A 16,044-nucleotide genomic window follows, 5' to 3' on the forward strand; every position below is an offset into this window, starting at 1 on the left:
CCGTCAGTCCTGTTTCTTGTAATCACAACTCCTCTCAAACCACACAACAGAATTTCATGTTAGATAATAAGGACATACTATGTAGATGTGCATATCAACAGGAAATTACAATTCAAGAGGGATTCACAATTATAAATTTTTAAGGTGCTCCACATTTTAGTTAAAGTTTTAATTTAGAATTATTATATTACCAGGTTCAGAAGACAGTTCTGAAGAGGAAGAAACCACACAACAGAATTTCATGAAACTTTGTAGATAATAAGGACATACTATGTAGCTGTGCATATCGACAGGAAATTATGATTCAATTTTTGTCGAGCCTGCAACCTTTGTTGCAGAAAGCTCGACATAGGGATAGTGATCCGGCTACGGCGGCGGCGGCTACAGCGGCGGCTACGGAGGCGGCGGCGGTGTTAGCTCACTTCTTAAAAGCTATATATTTTAGAAGGTGGAAGACCTGGATGCTTCATATTTTGTATATAGATGCCTCATGTTACGAAGTTTCCGTCAGTCACATGTCCAATGTCCTTGACCTCATTTTCATGGTTCAGTGACCACTTGAAAAAAAAGTTCAGAATTTTTGTAATGTTGAATTCTCTCTTATTATAAGTAATAGGATAACTATATTTGGTATGTGCGTACCTTGCAAGGTCCTCATGCCCGTCAGACAGTTTTCACTTGACCTCGACCTCATTTCATGGATCAGTGAACAAGGTTAAGTTTTGGTGGTCAAGTCCATATCTCAGATACTATAAGCAATAGGGCTAGTATATTTGGTGTATGGAAGGACTGGAAGGTGTACATGTCCAACTGGCAGGTGTCATCTGACCTTGACCTCATTTTCATGGTTCAGTGGTTATAGTTAAGTTTTTGTGTTTTGGTCTGTTTTTCTCATAATTTATGCAATAGGTCTACTATATTTGTTGTATGGAATGATTGTAAGGTGTACATGTCTAGCGGACAGATGTCATCTGACCTTGACCTCATTTTCATGGTTCAGTGGTCAAAGTTAAGTTTTTAAGTTTTGATCTTTTTATCTAATATTATAAGCCAAAGGTCAACTATATTTGGTGTATGGAAATATATTATGATCTATATGTCAGTCCCGCAGGTTTTATTTGACCATGACCTCAATTGCACGGTTCATTGGACAGTGTTAAATTTTTGTGTTTTGGTCTATTTTTCTTAAACTATAAGTAATAGGTCAACTATATTTGTTGTATGGAAGCATTGTTAGCTGTACATGTCTGCCTGGCATGGTTCATCTGACCTTGACCTCATTTTCATGGTTCATTGGTCTTTGTTTAACTATCTTGTTTAATGTTAAGTTTATGTGACAGTTGTAATAACGCTTTATACTTAGGACTATCAATGATTAGTAAAGAAGGCGAGACATTTCAGTGTGTGCACTCTTGTTTATTCTAGGAGTTATGCCCCTTTGAACTTATTTGTTTCAATATACTAATGCAATACTTTGTCATTGCAACTTCTCTGAAACCACTTAACAGATTTTCATGAAACTTTGTAGATAATAAGGACATACTATGTAGATGTGCATAACGACAGGAAATTATGATTCAATTTTTTTTCTTGGAGTTAAGTCCCTATGAACTTATTTGCTTCAATATACCTCTGCAACACTTTGTCTTTCAGTTATTTTATTTTTCTAGTAACAATGTGGGGGTGGTGTAGGGTATGTGAGCACGCCCCCCAAGGTTCTTTAAATATTTTTATTCTTACAATGATTTTTGTTCAGCTGTTTTTTTTAAGAGCCATTGGAACCAATCTTAATGATTGTTTACTATAACTAGGACCCTGACTTTTGAGTTGCAGTGCAACTTAGGAACTTTAAAATGGCATATCTAGCAATATTTGTTTTCTCCATACTTATTTATTTTTAACTTGCTTGAAGTCAGCTGGTTCACCTGCATTATATTTGAATCACCTAAAATAAGTTGAAATAAAACATTCAAAAAGCCCCCCCCCCTTTATTATATCATGCTGACCATTTTTATAAGAATAAAAAAATCATGTATAAATTTAACTTTTGACCAATTGTTCTATAGTTGATCACTTTTCATCTTGAAAGACTGAACTTAGCATGAGGGAATATAGACAAAATAGAAGGTTTAATTTGAATTGACCAAATGAATAGAAATTGGTTGAATCATGTATGGTTTTTCCTATATAACACATGACAATTATTACATCTTTTTATTTACAGGGATGACAGCACTGAAGGCTGTGCTAAATAAATTCTCAGTCATCAACAGGAAAAATATGTTTGTAATAAAGGAATCAACAACACATGCTGTGTTTTATCTAAGGTAATTTGTCAGTTTTAGTAAATCCATATGTCAGCATTTTAATAAAAAAAAACTACAGAAAATCTATATGTCATCATTGATAAAGAAAAAAACTACAGAAAATCTATACCTCATCATTGAAAAAAACTACAGAAAATCTATACCTCATCATTGAAAAAAAACTACAGAAAATCTATACGTCATCATTGATTAAAAAAACTACAGAAAATCTATATGTCATCATTGATAAAAAAAACTACAGAAAATCTATACCTCATCATTGAAAAAAAAATACAGAAAATCTATACGTCATCATTGATAAAAAAAAACTACAGAAAATCTATACGTCATCATTGATAAAAAAACCTACAGAAAATCTATACGTCATCATTGATAAAAAAAACTACAGAAAATCTATACGTCATCATTGATAAAAAAAAACTACAGAAAGTTGATATGGCAGCATGGATAATAAAAACTGCAGAAAATCTATACGTCATCATGGATAATAAAAACTACAGAAAATCTATACGTCATCATTGATAAAAAAAAACTACAGAAAATCTATACGTCATCATTGAAAATAAAAACTACAGAAAATCTTTACGTCATCATTGATAAAAAAAAACTACAGAAAATCTATACGTCATCATTGATAAAAAAAAACTACAGAAAATCTATACGTCATCATTGATAAAAAAACTACAGAAAATCTATACGTCATCATTGATAAAAAAAACTACAGAAAGTTGATATGGTAGCATGGATAATAAAAACTGCAGAAAATCTATACGTCATCATGGATAATAAAAACTACAGAAAATCTATACGTCATCATTGAAAATAAAAACTACAGAAAATCTTTACGTCATCATTGATAAAAAAAAACTACAGAAAATCTATACGTCATCATTGATAAAAAAAAACTACAGAAAATCTATACGTCATCATTGATAAAAAAAACTACAGAAAATCTATACGTCATCATTGATAAAAAAAACTACAGAAAGTTGATATGGTAGCATGGATAATAAAAACTGCAGAAAATCTATACGTCATCATGGATAATAAAAACTACAGAAAATCTATACGTCATCATTGATAATAAAAACTACAGAAAATCTTTACGTCATCATTGAAAAAAAAATACAGAAAATCTATACGTCATCATTGATAAAAAAAATACAGAAAATCTATACGTCATCATTGATAAAAAAAAAACTGCAGAAAGTTGATATGTTAGCATGGATAATAAAATCAAAAGAAATTCCATACATCAGCATGGATTCGACATATAACAAGATAAAATAAATCATCAGTTAAACAGTTTACAGGGACAAAGTTTTTAAAGAACCTTTGTTGGTAATAAAATACAACATACTAGGTATAGTTGTTAATTTCTGTGTCATTTTGGTCTCTTGTAAACAGTTGTCTCATTGGCAATCATATCACATCTTCTTTTTTATAAGTAATAATAAAAAGGAAAAATTCATAATATTTAAATTCAAGTAAATCAACTTTTAAAAAAAATTGTCCTCAGAGGCACTCACAACAAAGTAGTGTGGGTAAGGATGGTGATAAAATTCTTGTAAACTAAATAAGCAATAAGCACTACATTCTGCACTTGCAGCAAACAATGAAAGCATGGAATAATGAGAAGTCTGAGCATTGAAACAAGAGGCTGGAATGATCAAGCGGATGAAATTCCCGAGGGGCACCAGTGGGGAAACAACATCTATAAACCATTATTATTAGTATAATTGTCAATTTATATTTCAGATTGAAAGAAGTCAGTGGAAAAGATGCCATATACCAGAGACAGTTATCTACAATAATTGGGGAAGAATTTGAACTAGGAGGTAACTTTATAAATAAACTATACGAAAATTCTTTTTATATACATAACTGGTACTTGAAGAACAGAAGAAATAGGGATAAAGATCAAGGGCAACAGTTGTACACCACATATTGATCAAATAAAAAGGAAGTACCCAATAACATAATGAGAGATGGACAATAGACAAACAAATGAACATGTGTAGCTAAACAGCTGTCATCTTTTCAGTCTCGATCTTCATGTAAGAAATAAAGTTTTAATGCAATAAAATGAAAATAATTTTCCAAACAAATGGTAATTGAATTTTCCACCATAAAATTATGTAATTGTATATTTGTAGAATCATCAGCATCCCTGATTGCCATGATGAAGAGAGAAGAAATGGTGAGAAAATATACATTTGTCTGTCTTCCTTGTATAACTTAGCCCAACTCACAAAAAATTACAAATTTTAATAATGAACATGCTTCATAATTTGTAGTTGTTTTATTACAATTATAAGAATAAATGTGATCTAAGGTTTAAATTGTGAATCTTGGTATTTTTATTGTGTTTATACTTGAAAAATATCTTGTTTTATAAAATTTTCAGTAACTGTATTAAACCTTTGCTTTTATAACTTGATCAGTTTTGATGTTTAAATTGTGAGAAAAAAATACAAAAATATTGAACATTTACCATCAACACTTCTATAGCTTTGTTTAATTTCCTACAGCTGAATGTGCCAGAAAAAGACAGTGACACTTTATCAATAACATCTTCAGGCAGTGCAATATCCTCGATTAAACCACAAGATGAAATACAACTGTTTGTCCATGGCATAGAACCACCAGGTAATACATCAAACTTCTGTGCTGACATTATTTTTTTATCTCTCAATTGGTGTCTTGTATGGTATGTTTGTTACGCTGTGACTTTAATGGGAAGTTTACTGTGAAAGTTTGATGACCGAGGGCCAAGGTATAATAGATAATTAATAATATAATTTTCACTATTGCATCAATATGGTAAAACTCCAAAGTGACACCTTTGCATAGTTTCAAAAATGTTAACACTCTTTCTAGATAACGGTAGATCCTTTCAGTGAATCTTTGTTAACATTTTATTTGTTGAAACATCTTAATGATTTAATTGTGTACAATGAAATATAGATGTTAATTAACAATTGATCAGTGAATAACACCAACTTGACCATGAAGGATATCTTTAATTTGCAATTTTACAAATACAGAAACTTAAAACTGAAGAATGGATAGCATAAAGGTTACAAAAACAAACTTAGATGCTTACCAACTTAATTATTGCTTGGAATTGGCTAAAAACCTGGAATATGTGGCTAACTTAATAATGACTTGAAAGACACTAAACATAGGATATGCTCACTAACTTATTAAAAGATGTCTGTAATAAGTCTTGCTCAAGTTACATCTTCTCATTTATTTGAATCTCAGGAATTGAAATAGAAAGGTAAGTGGACACAGAATATATTTGATAAATTTTGTCTGAGATTCTGTATAAAGATATTTGCTGTTTGTTTTCAGGAAAAGATATTAGAGTAGGCTTAGTCAACACTTTACAGAATAAGTTAGATGATGCTGTATTGGACATTCTGTGTTTACAGCTGAACAGAAATCCTATGTCAAAGTTATCTGCTGAAGATGTTCATGTAAGTCCATTTTATACTGATAGAAAAACACTTCCTCACTAAAGACACATTTTACTTTCTTTTTATGATTTTAAACGACATTGCTGAAAAGGTTAAATGTTAGGCAGGAATAGTTTTTGTTGAACACATTTAACCTCTGTTGATTGTTAAACTATGAAGACAGTTTAATACAATCAAATATATAGGATTTGGAGGCTTTTTATGAAATATTGTGAGCAGTGTATCAGATTTTTTTCTCATTTCTTTTAAGCTTGTTGATTTTTTTTCTTCTCTCAAATTAATAATGAAGAACTATAAAATTGCAACATAGAGCAAGTTATCTCCTCCTAGCAAGATCAATTCATATCCTAACTTTATTTACCATTTATATTATTTTTATTCTAAACAGTTTATCCAGAAACCACAAGAGATCAGAAGAAATGCTGAGGACAGCAAGGGACCTATGCAGATACAGCTGACAATACCAGTATCTGCCACCATGCAGTTATCAGCTGTTGTGTACTATCTGAAACAAAACCTAAAGCTGTTCTCTCATATACCTAACTATGCTGATAACAGACCAGACAGTCACTTCCAGGTAATGTTTTACATGTGTTCAAAAAACATCATTACTCTGGAAATTGGATTTTAGTCATTTTCAATAGAATTTTGCATACATGTGATTCTTCTGGCAGAAGTCAAAATCTCCTGCTTTTCAGACCCTCTTCTGTCATTCCCGTTATAATTTGAAATCTTCTGTCCCTCCCGTTAAAATTTGAAATCTGCTTTTTGAAAATGTCAACCTCGTAAAATTTTCCGTACACATTTTTGTTTTCAAAATGGATAGAGACAGAGAAAAATTCTGAGAAACTCGAAATTGATATGGAAAAAGTCCGAAAAAAACAGAATTTTCCTGTTGTGTCAAAAAGTAAAATGAGGTCATAAAATAGGTAAAGCAGGCTGAGGTGTTAAGGATTAAAGTGTATATATATACAACAATAAATTAAAGATAATAGGCGATTGCCTAGTGATTAACTTGCTAGTTTAAGACACAAACCTGGTTGATTAAAAGTGAAATACTGACAAACGATTAAATTGACTAGTTCAAAATTGTACAAGTTGTATAAACAACAAATTATTTGATACTGTTAAAACATGGAACATTTACTGAACCTCAAGACAAATGAAATCAACTCAAAAATGATATTTATGGCTTGTTTTCTATCCAAGCCAATGGAATATCTATATTAGTATGGTTGTCTTGGACTATTCTAAAAAAATTAGAATTTGACAAAATTCAAACCGTATTTTATCACCAAATACCCCAGCAGCAAATAAAAGAAGACCAAGTATCTAGCCAAATTCAACTCTGTCTGGAGATCTGATTTCAAATGGTGCAAATCCAGTACCAAGGGTCAAGACCATGCTTACTACACTTTATGCAAAGCTGACTTTGGTGGCCCTTATGACTTGACCAAACTTATGGAGAAAGCTACCAACCAGAAAACTTACAATATCAATTTAACACCTCCTGTTACAAGCATTATGCATGTTTAGTAGTGGTACCAAAGTTGATAATGTAGCTTAATCAAAGATACTTTTTCCCAACTATGTATGATGACTGATCACTTTATCTTGAATGATACATAATGAATAAATATATGAAAACCCCTTATCTTCTATTTTCATCAAGTAAAAAATTGATTTGCAGGAGTTTAAAGGTAAGGAATTATTGTTCTTTAACAAAAAAAGAAGGAAGATATGCAGTTTAAACACACTAAAAAACCATTGTGTATGTCGATAAAAAGGTCGATAAAAAATCTCCAGTTATGAGACCCGAACTCAAGCTGAAAATTTCCAAATCTCCAGTTGTGGCTTGACAACTCTGTCACATGTCTGACTTTGAAACATTAAGCGTGAACAAAACAGTCTTTCCAATTCCTTAGTATTGTATAACATGTTGTTTTTTAAATGCTGCTGAGAAAGGCCAATTGGAACAAAAGTTTTGATGTCAATCCCTAACTTTTTGATAGTTTTATAAGAATAAATGTTATGCTCTTTTTCTTAAAACTTGAGGAAGCATCTACTTGTCCTTTTGTTTTGGTCAGTCATGTTGCCAGTCATTTAACTTAAGACTGCTTTTGGAGAAAGACATAATAACTTTTCAAAATTACGAAATACAATTTAGCATCTTTCAGTTCAGTTTTTTACGGTTGGCTTAAGGTAGATCATAACTTCATAAGTATATACTTTTTGTGACAGAATTTTCTTATAATTTGCCAAAATGAAGATTTTACTATGCTTTTTTCAAAAACATAGTAAAAAGTATGGGTCACTGTGCTATTTTTAGCTATGGGTGGTTGAAAATTGCCTAAATTTGGTTAGATTGTTCATGAAAAAACATATTTGTGTGGATAAAAAAATTTCTATGAGATAGAATTTTGAAATAAATTGTGATAAGATAGGTTTTATGTTTTAAGAAAATCAAAAGAAAATATGGTGTAACTGAACTTGTTTTCTTGCTACAAGTAAAAATAAAAAAATCCCTATTAGTCCAGTATAAATTTTTACTAAAAGAGTTATCTCCCCTCAAACGGCTCATTTGAAACAAATGATTCTAAAAAAAAAAAAAAAATGATATTTGTTTAAATATTTTGAATAATACTATAAATCGCCAAGTGATCTGTCGCCAAATTTGCAGATTTGGGTAAATAACTAGACCGATTTTGTACTGTGATTGTACAATCCAAGATGGCGGTATACCATCAATCTAGCTTAAATACATTCCCAGAGTTATATCTCTTGGATTGTTTATAAATGGTAAGAAAAAGTTTGCTTATATGAAGCTAGTCTGCTATTGGACGGGGCATTAGTGACCAAGTGACCATAACAAACTACTGTAGTTAACTTTGAGTCACAACTTTACTATTTTGTAATTAAAGCACATGTAACGCTATAAGATGCCAGTCAAGTCCAACAATCAAAATTGCTAATTTCACCTTTTTAGAGTTATGCACCTTGCATTTTCTCAAGATGGTAAAATTTATAGTACTTTAGAGGCTCTATTTTATTTATACTTTTTTTAATGTTCTTCTGTTGGCTGCACTGACATTTTTCTTGGGTTTTTTTCTGCTAACAGTGATTATTTTCATTGAAGATTTTTTAGATTTGTTATTTTTATTACAGGACATAATGGATGGGAGACAACAAGCTATTCCTGAGGGTCAAGCTTTTCTATACATCAGACCAACACATGGTGGGAAAGGTAGGTTTATTTGTATATCCATGTAATACATCAGACCAACCCATGGAGGGAAAGGTATATGTATACCAATGTTTTTTTGGCAGTAAAAATCCTTCTTTTCTCATTAGCAGTATAGAAATAAAAGCCTACCTCTGTTTTAACATGATTTTCACAACAGTAATTAACAATTTTAAGAATGGGGGTTATATAGTCTCTGGGTTTTTTTTTTTTTTTTTTAAATTTTGAAAAATAGGACTTCATTATATTTTGTGGTTTGATTGAACATGCTTTCATAATACTCTACTACCTTTGTATACTTGTGTTTATTTTTTTTTTTTGGCCCCTCTTTTATTTTACATGCCTATCAGTAATTAGTTTACATACAAACACTTCAATTTCACTGTTCATTTATTCTAAAATATGTTCAAAAGACACATAATGACATATTTTTCCTTTTTCAGGGATAGCATGTATAAGTTTGGCTTTAGTTGATGGGAAAGGTATACCTGTACAAGCATTGGGTTGTCGTAAACCTTCTAGGATTGGTTATACAAAAATAGCATCAGAGAAAGAATTTGAACATCTTATACACACAGATCTTTATGAAAGCAATGGTGATTCTAGGCCAGGTAAATATTAAAGGATTGTTCGACAAAATAATATATTTGATTATTCTTAACCATCAAGGATTGGTAATGAAGTGCCAGAGAAAAATATACTGCACAGACTCTGTTGAATGGAATTAACGATTCTTTATATAGATTAAGTAAAGGGCAATGTTAAGTAAAATGTACTATGAATTTGTATATAAAATAAGGAGAACAATAAGGAGAACTAGTATGATTACCAATGAGTCAACTATCCACCAAAGACCAATAATTTGTGTGATTTACTGTTAGCATTATATACCATGAATGATAATAGTTTAGATATAGTCTCCCATATTGAACTAAGGAGTCAATTAATGAATAATGTTTAAATAATTTATACATTTTGTTATAGGACCCACAGCCTTGATACAGTTCAGAGCATGGGAAGTTGGTTCAGCAGATCTGGGTTCACTGAAGGAGAAATTGATATTAGCTGTTCACCATTCATTGTGTGACATAGTGACGGAGTTCACCATGCTGACTGCCTCAGTCTGTCAGATACCTCACCAGTTAATGGAGTTACTGCCAGTAGCATCATACTCAACTCCCTCATCACCTCATGCTCCTAGAGGTAATAATCAGTTGACTTCGTCTGTCAAAGTCCTCATAGGTTTAAGGGCACAACCGGTTATGTCATAGGGAACTCCCTCCTCCCAACATGCTCAAAGAGGTAAACTATGTCATCCTCACTCAAGATACCTGAACACAAGTTAACTGTGTTACTTCATAATGCATCTGCTGTAACCTGACTCCTAATAGATGTTTGCAGCTTACTTAGTTTGTCAGATACTTCACAGTGGAGTTACTGTTTGGTGTATGCTACTCATAGATATAAGAGATCACCAAGTTTGTCAGATACTTCACAGTGGAGTTACTGTTGGGTGTATGCTACTCATAGATATAAGAGATCACCACAGATACTTCACAGTGGAGTTACTGTTTGATGTATGCTACTCATAGATATAAGAGATCACCAAGTTTGTCAGATACTTCACAGTGGAGTTACTGTTGGGTGTATACTACTCATAGATATAAGAGATCACCACAGATACTTCACAGTGGAGTTACTGTTGGATGTATGCTACTCATAGATATAAGAGATCACAAAGTTTGTCAGATACTTCACAGTGGAGTTACTGTTGGGTGTATGCTACTCATAGATATAAGAGATCACCAAGTTTGTCAGATACTTCACAGTGGAGTTACTGTTGGGTGTACGCTACTCATAGATATAAGAGATCACCAAGTTTGTCAGATACTTCACAGTGGAGTTACTGTTGGGTGTACGCTACTCATAGATATAAGAGATCACCACAGATACTTCACAGTGGAGATACTGTTGTGTGTACGCTACTCATAGATATAAGAGATCACCACAGATACTTCACAGTGGAGTTACTGTTGGGTGTATGCTACTCATAGATATAAGAGATCACCACAGATACTTCACAGTGGAGATACTGTGGGGTGTATGCTACTCATAGATATAAGAGATCACCACAGATACTTCACAGTGGAGTAACTGTTGGGTGAACGCTACTCATAGATATAAGAGATCACCACAGATACTTCACAGTGGAGTAACTGTTGGGTGTATGCTACTCATAGATATAAGAGATCACCACAGATACTTCACAGTGGAGTTACTGTTGGGTGAACGCTACTCATAGATATAAGAGATCACCACAGATACTTCACAGTGGAGTAACTGTTGGGTGAACGCTACTCGTAGATATAAGAGATCACCAAGTTGGAGGAGGATAGCCAATACAACAGCTGAAAGAAAGAAGTGAAGAAAAGAGGCAAACAGTGTTATGTCAATCATTAAAAACGAATGAGCAGCACAAATACCACAAACATTTACAATCACAATGATTAACATCTATTCATTGGCATAATACAAGTGAACTGGATGACATTCAAATAAGATAGCTCCATTTATTTCCCAGTAAGATTAAGTTTTATCTGAGATCTATGGACATAGTCTCTTTCTTGTAATTTTTTTTATATAAATAAAATTGAGAAAGGAAATGGGGAATGTGTTAAAGCGACAACAACCCTACTATAGAGCAGACAACAGCCGAAGACCACCAATGGGTCTTCAATGTAGCGAGAAACTCCCGCATCTAGAGGCGTCCTTCAACTGCCCCCTTAAAAAATATGTATACTAGTTCACTGATAATAGACGTCATACTAAACTCCAAATTATACACAAGAAACTAAAATTAAAAATCATACAAAACTAAAAAACATCTTAAATATAGGATAATTATAGAATTTGTTTTATAAATACTAGCTGATTTATTGAGTTGTTTATATCATTACAGAATCAGACCTTCAAAGGAGACATTCTATAATGACAAGAAAAATGCCAGATAAGATAGTCCTAAATAGTGCTGTGTCTTCTCCATTGCTTCAGTCACTTAAAGATGCCTTTACGAGAGTTACCTCCCCTTCACCAGATCAGGCTAAGGTATGTAGATGAAAAAAATTTGAAGATCAAACATAAAGTTATCATTTTGGACAACTTGTTTGGTAAATATAATCATTACAAGGTACACATGTCCAACATACAGGGTTCATTTAACCATTATCTTATTTTATGGATCTGTAATCAATGTTGTGCTTTTATGATTCAGATACAATAAGCAATAGTCAACTCTATTTACAGTATGGAATGATTACTTTAAACAAAAACATTAGTCATAATAAGTAAAGCAGGGGAGACATGTCATAGTATGCAATCTTGTTACTTGTGACAATTATAGTTTTCTAATTATCATTTCTATAATTTTTTAGTAGAGTTGATATGATGTTTTGCTAATTTACATGTTTATTATAGTCCAAAAAAATACTTTGATATAAATTGCATTTATTTTCAGTCATTTTTTGATATTCCAAGCTCAGCAGCACATGTTCAAGGTCAGTCGTCACCAAGTCCATCTTTGATGTCAGATTATAGCTCTGGATCAGAAGGTGATGTTCAGCAGATCATACAGAAATATGAGGAAGGCAGTCGTGGTATTCTGAATCCTGTGTTCTCTTCACTACTTATCAAGTGGTTTGATTTCTGTCATGAAATAGGTTTGTACAAATACAGGCTATCAAGTTTCTGTCATGAACTAGGTTTTTATAAAAGCAGGCTATGAAGATGATCCACTGTGAAGAAGCTTGTAAATTATTGTAGAATGTATCTATTGCTCAGTAATGTGTAATAGCATCAGACTGTCATAAAGCAGCAAAGAATAAATGGCAAGTTTAAAAACAACAAACACTAAATGTTAACATTTTACCTCATTTGGTGAGGCATGTTCCAATTAGTTGCTGAAATTTAAAAAAATCAGTGTCTTTATATTTTCAAAAGTAAATAGAAAAAGAATTGAAAATTGAAAACTATTTTTCCTTTATTGAGCTATCAGTCTGCATTTTATTTTTGAATCTTATTTTTAGGCGTGTCTTCTGTGAGTAAAGATGTAATGGCTCTGTCTTCAAGATTTGCTGTTGATTTTTTCCTGAAGGAATTTATTAATGTTGTGTCTCATATACTTGGTGATGTTCATCCTAAAATCTTCAAGTTATACAAAGACTGCGAGGGAAATCTGTGTAATGGGACATTATACAATCCATGCAGAGTTCCAGTTCAGGTAATGCTCATCATATAAGCTTGGTTATGATTAAAAAGTGTGTGATTATTTAAATTTCCTTATGATTTTCAAACAAGCAGCTTGTGATCTCTTAAAAACATTTATATCTTTCCCATGGTAATACTAACCCCTACTGTCTGAATCCAGACTGCATGTTATCATATCATAGCATTTTAATTTTAAAAAATAATAATATCTTGGTTTTTTTTTCAAATACCGGTATATCATTTCCTAGGTAAAGAAATTTTACACAATTCACAATATAAGAATTAGGAGGTGTGGTGTGATTGCCAGCGAGAAGACTATCAACCATAATTCAAATTAAGTAAATATGGAAATTACAGCTTTCAACATTGAGAAAAAGCCATCCTGTATAGTTCGCTTTATTAAGTTTGTTTATGTCTTTCAGCTTTTAACACATAAAATGATTTATTGCAGACTGATGATGTCAATATAGAGAGTTCATTGGATACTACAGACAGATTTGATATGGTGATGGCAGATCAGGACATTAACTTTGTGGTAGTTGGACGTAACACAGAACAATGGCAGGCTAGTGTCCAGGATTTTAATGAGGAAGAATTTACAGCTTCACCCACATCTCCTAAAGGTAATGCTGGATATGTAATAAAGAAGATGTGGTATGATTGCCAATAAGACAACTCTACACAAAGACCAAATGACATAAAAATAAAAAACTATAGGTGACTTAAACAGCCTTCATGTTTCAACAATGATCAAAGCCCATACAACAAAGCTAAACTTAAAGATATCTTTGTCTGTATCATTATTTTTAGCTATGCAGAAATTACCATATGATGATTTTTTGACTTAAAAAAGAATTGGACCTGATTGTTTAAAGTATGACCTCACAAAATCCTTGAAGGCTTCTAAAATAATTTAGTTTTAAATGAAAAATATTGCTCAGTTTAATACAATAAACAAATGTTTAGTTTTTCTGCATTTAAACAGTGTCAATTATCAACAATATTGACGTTATTGGTTTGTTTTGCTGTGTTCATTACCTGAATAGTGCTGAACAGTGTGACTAAAGTACAACTTCTCAATGTAGAAAACCAGGAAATCTGTACATTCCTTTATAATGATAATGTCGTTGGATTGCCAATGAGACATATAGTAAGCTTTAAAAGGTATGGGCATGCCAAATGTGAATCAATTCAAAAGAGAAAACCAAAAGTGAATAACTGCAAGATGTTTTGGCAACCTTTTTGTTGGCATTAAAATTCTAACCCTATCCCTTTGATGCCCCTGCTTTTAAGGAAGATGCCTTAAGTGTTACCCTTGTCCATTCATACGTCAGTCCTGTATGTCCCAAAATTGGTTACAAAACACAAATCAAGTACAAATATGGGTTTAATAATTTTACTGGTCTTGATATCGATTATCAGGTTGTATTCATGTTGATATTGTAAAATAACAGCTGGGAGACACAATATGAATGTTTGTGTGAAGTGAGTGCAGCGAACCAGATAGAAATGCTTTCATATTGTGTGGAGCAGCTGATATTTACAATATCAATATGCAGATAACCTGATAATAAATTTATCAAGGTGTATTTGCATCTTTTGGAAGTGTCTTCTTAGTTTCGCCAACAACCGGAAAATGACTATACATTTGATACATATATCATTGACAATTTATTTACTTCAGTTACCCATATCATCACGATATTTTAGATGGCTGTTTTCTCCATTTCAGCAGTTGAATTATGAATAAAACATTTAGTATTTCAGTTTCAAATTTAGTGTTGCGTTAAAAAAAAAGACATGAAATACCGAAGAATAATACATTATTATTACAGAATTGACAAAAGAAATATTGGCCAGAAACTTCGTCCGCCATCTTTTGATATACGTAACTGCAGTTACGGAGATCACATTTACCCCAGTGATTTATTTATTCATGAACTTCAATCCTGCAACCCCTTTATATATTAGCTCTAGAAGGAATACTATAAACAGGAAAACTGTGAAAATACTTTTTCTAGATATGATAACATGTTTACTTTGATATAAACAATAAAATAAAAGGAATGATTTTTAAACCTTTATTCTACAGCTATACCTAAACATGCACTTCAGAGATTTGCACCATTGTGGTCTGAGAGAGAAAAATCACCAGATATATTGAACATGTTGGCAAGTCCAGATCCACTATTTATACCAAGGCAGAGGTTACTGTTACTTACTGTACAGAACAGAAATGTAAGTATTAGTGGGAAAGGGGGAGGGTAGAAATGATATCCCCACATATGTAAGGGGAATGTTGACAGGTGTTACTCACTATAAAGAATAGATATTTAAATGGAATTAACTCATTCGCCCCCAAGACATTTTTGGAAAATCAGGCATTTTCGAAAATTTGCAAACATGCAAATTATATGCAAATGAGCATCTCCTGATGCTGTAACTGATGCTCATCTATTAAACTACTTATTGGGATTTGGGGGCAGATGGCATGGGTGGGAGTGGGGTGGGAGGTGGAATATTTTCTCGTGGGTTTAAACCCACCCCCAGTGAAAAATGGTAATTTTCCCTGATTTCAAAACGACCTTGAGAGGTGAACATTGACAAGACTGTGTTTTTTTGTCATTCAAGTATTACCCTATAGTTACAGTAGTCCATTCATGCTAGCTGGGAGTATATTGGACTTCAGTGTCTTGCTTGGGAATTATTATTGTCAAGTCAGGTCTGCCTA

At 32.4% G+C, this 16,044-nt stretch overlaps 1 protein-coding gene across 3 annotated transcripts in view; it reads left to right on the top strand.

Annotated features, from left to right (window-relative positions):
- The window catches only part of LOC143056829 (KICSTOR complex protein SZT2-like), a 116,201-nt gene that overhangs the window by 77,658 nt on the left and 22,499 nt on the right, over window positions 1-16,044 (top strand). For all 3 annotated transcript variants that reach the window (XM_076230003.1, XM_076229998.1, XM_076230012.1), the window contains exons 35-48: window positions 2,225-2,327; window positions 4,086-4,165; window positions 4,484-4,527; window positions 4,859-4,976; window positions 5,685-5,809; window positions 6,198-6,386; window positions 8,975-9,053; window positions 9,494-9,661; window positions 10,035-10,253; window positions 12,010-12,155; window positions 12,565-12,766; window positions 13,133-13,326; window positions 13,765-13,936; window positions 15,406-15,551. In XM_076230003.1, coding sequence (XP_076086118.1) covers window positions 2,225-2,327; window positions 4,086-4,165; window positions 4,484-4,527; window positions 4,859-4,976; window positions 5,685-5,809; window positions 6,198-6,386; window positions 8,975-9,053; window positions 9,494-9,661; window positions 10,035-10,253; window positions 12,010-12,155; window positions 12,565-12,766; window positions 13,133-13,326; window positions 13,765-13,936; window positions 15,406-15,551 — 1,985 coding nt within the window. The remainder of the gene's footprint in view (window positions 1-2,224; window positions 2,328-4,085; window positions 4,166-4,483; window positions 4,528-4,858; window positions 4,977-5,684; window positions 5,810-6,197; window positions 6,387-8,974; window positions 9,054-9,493; window positions 9,662-10,034; window positions 10,254-12,009; window positions 12,156-12,564; window positions 12,767-13,132; window positions 13,327-13,764; window positions 13,937-15,405; window positions 15,552-16,044) is intronic.

Source organism: Mytilus galloprovincialis, chromosome 1, assembly GCF_965363235.1.
Source record: "Mytilus galloprovincialis chromosome 1, xbMytGall1.hap1.1, whole genome shotgun sequence".
Lineage (NCBI taxonomy): Eukaryota > Metazoa > Mollusca > Bivalvia > Mytilida > Mytilidae > Mytilus > Mytilus galloprovincialis.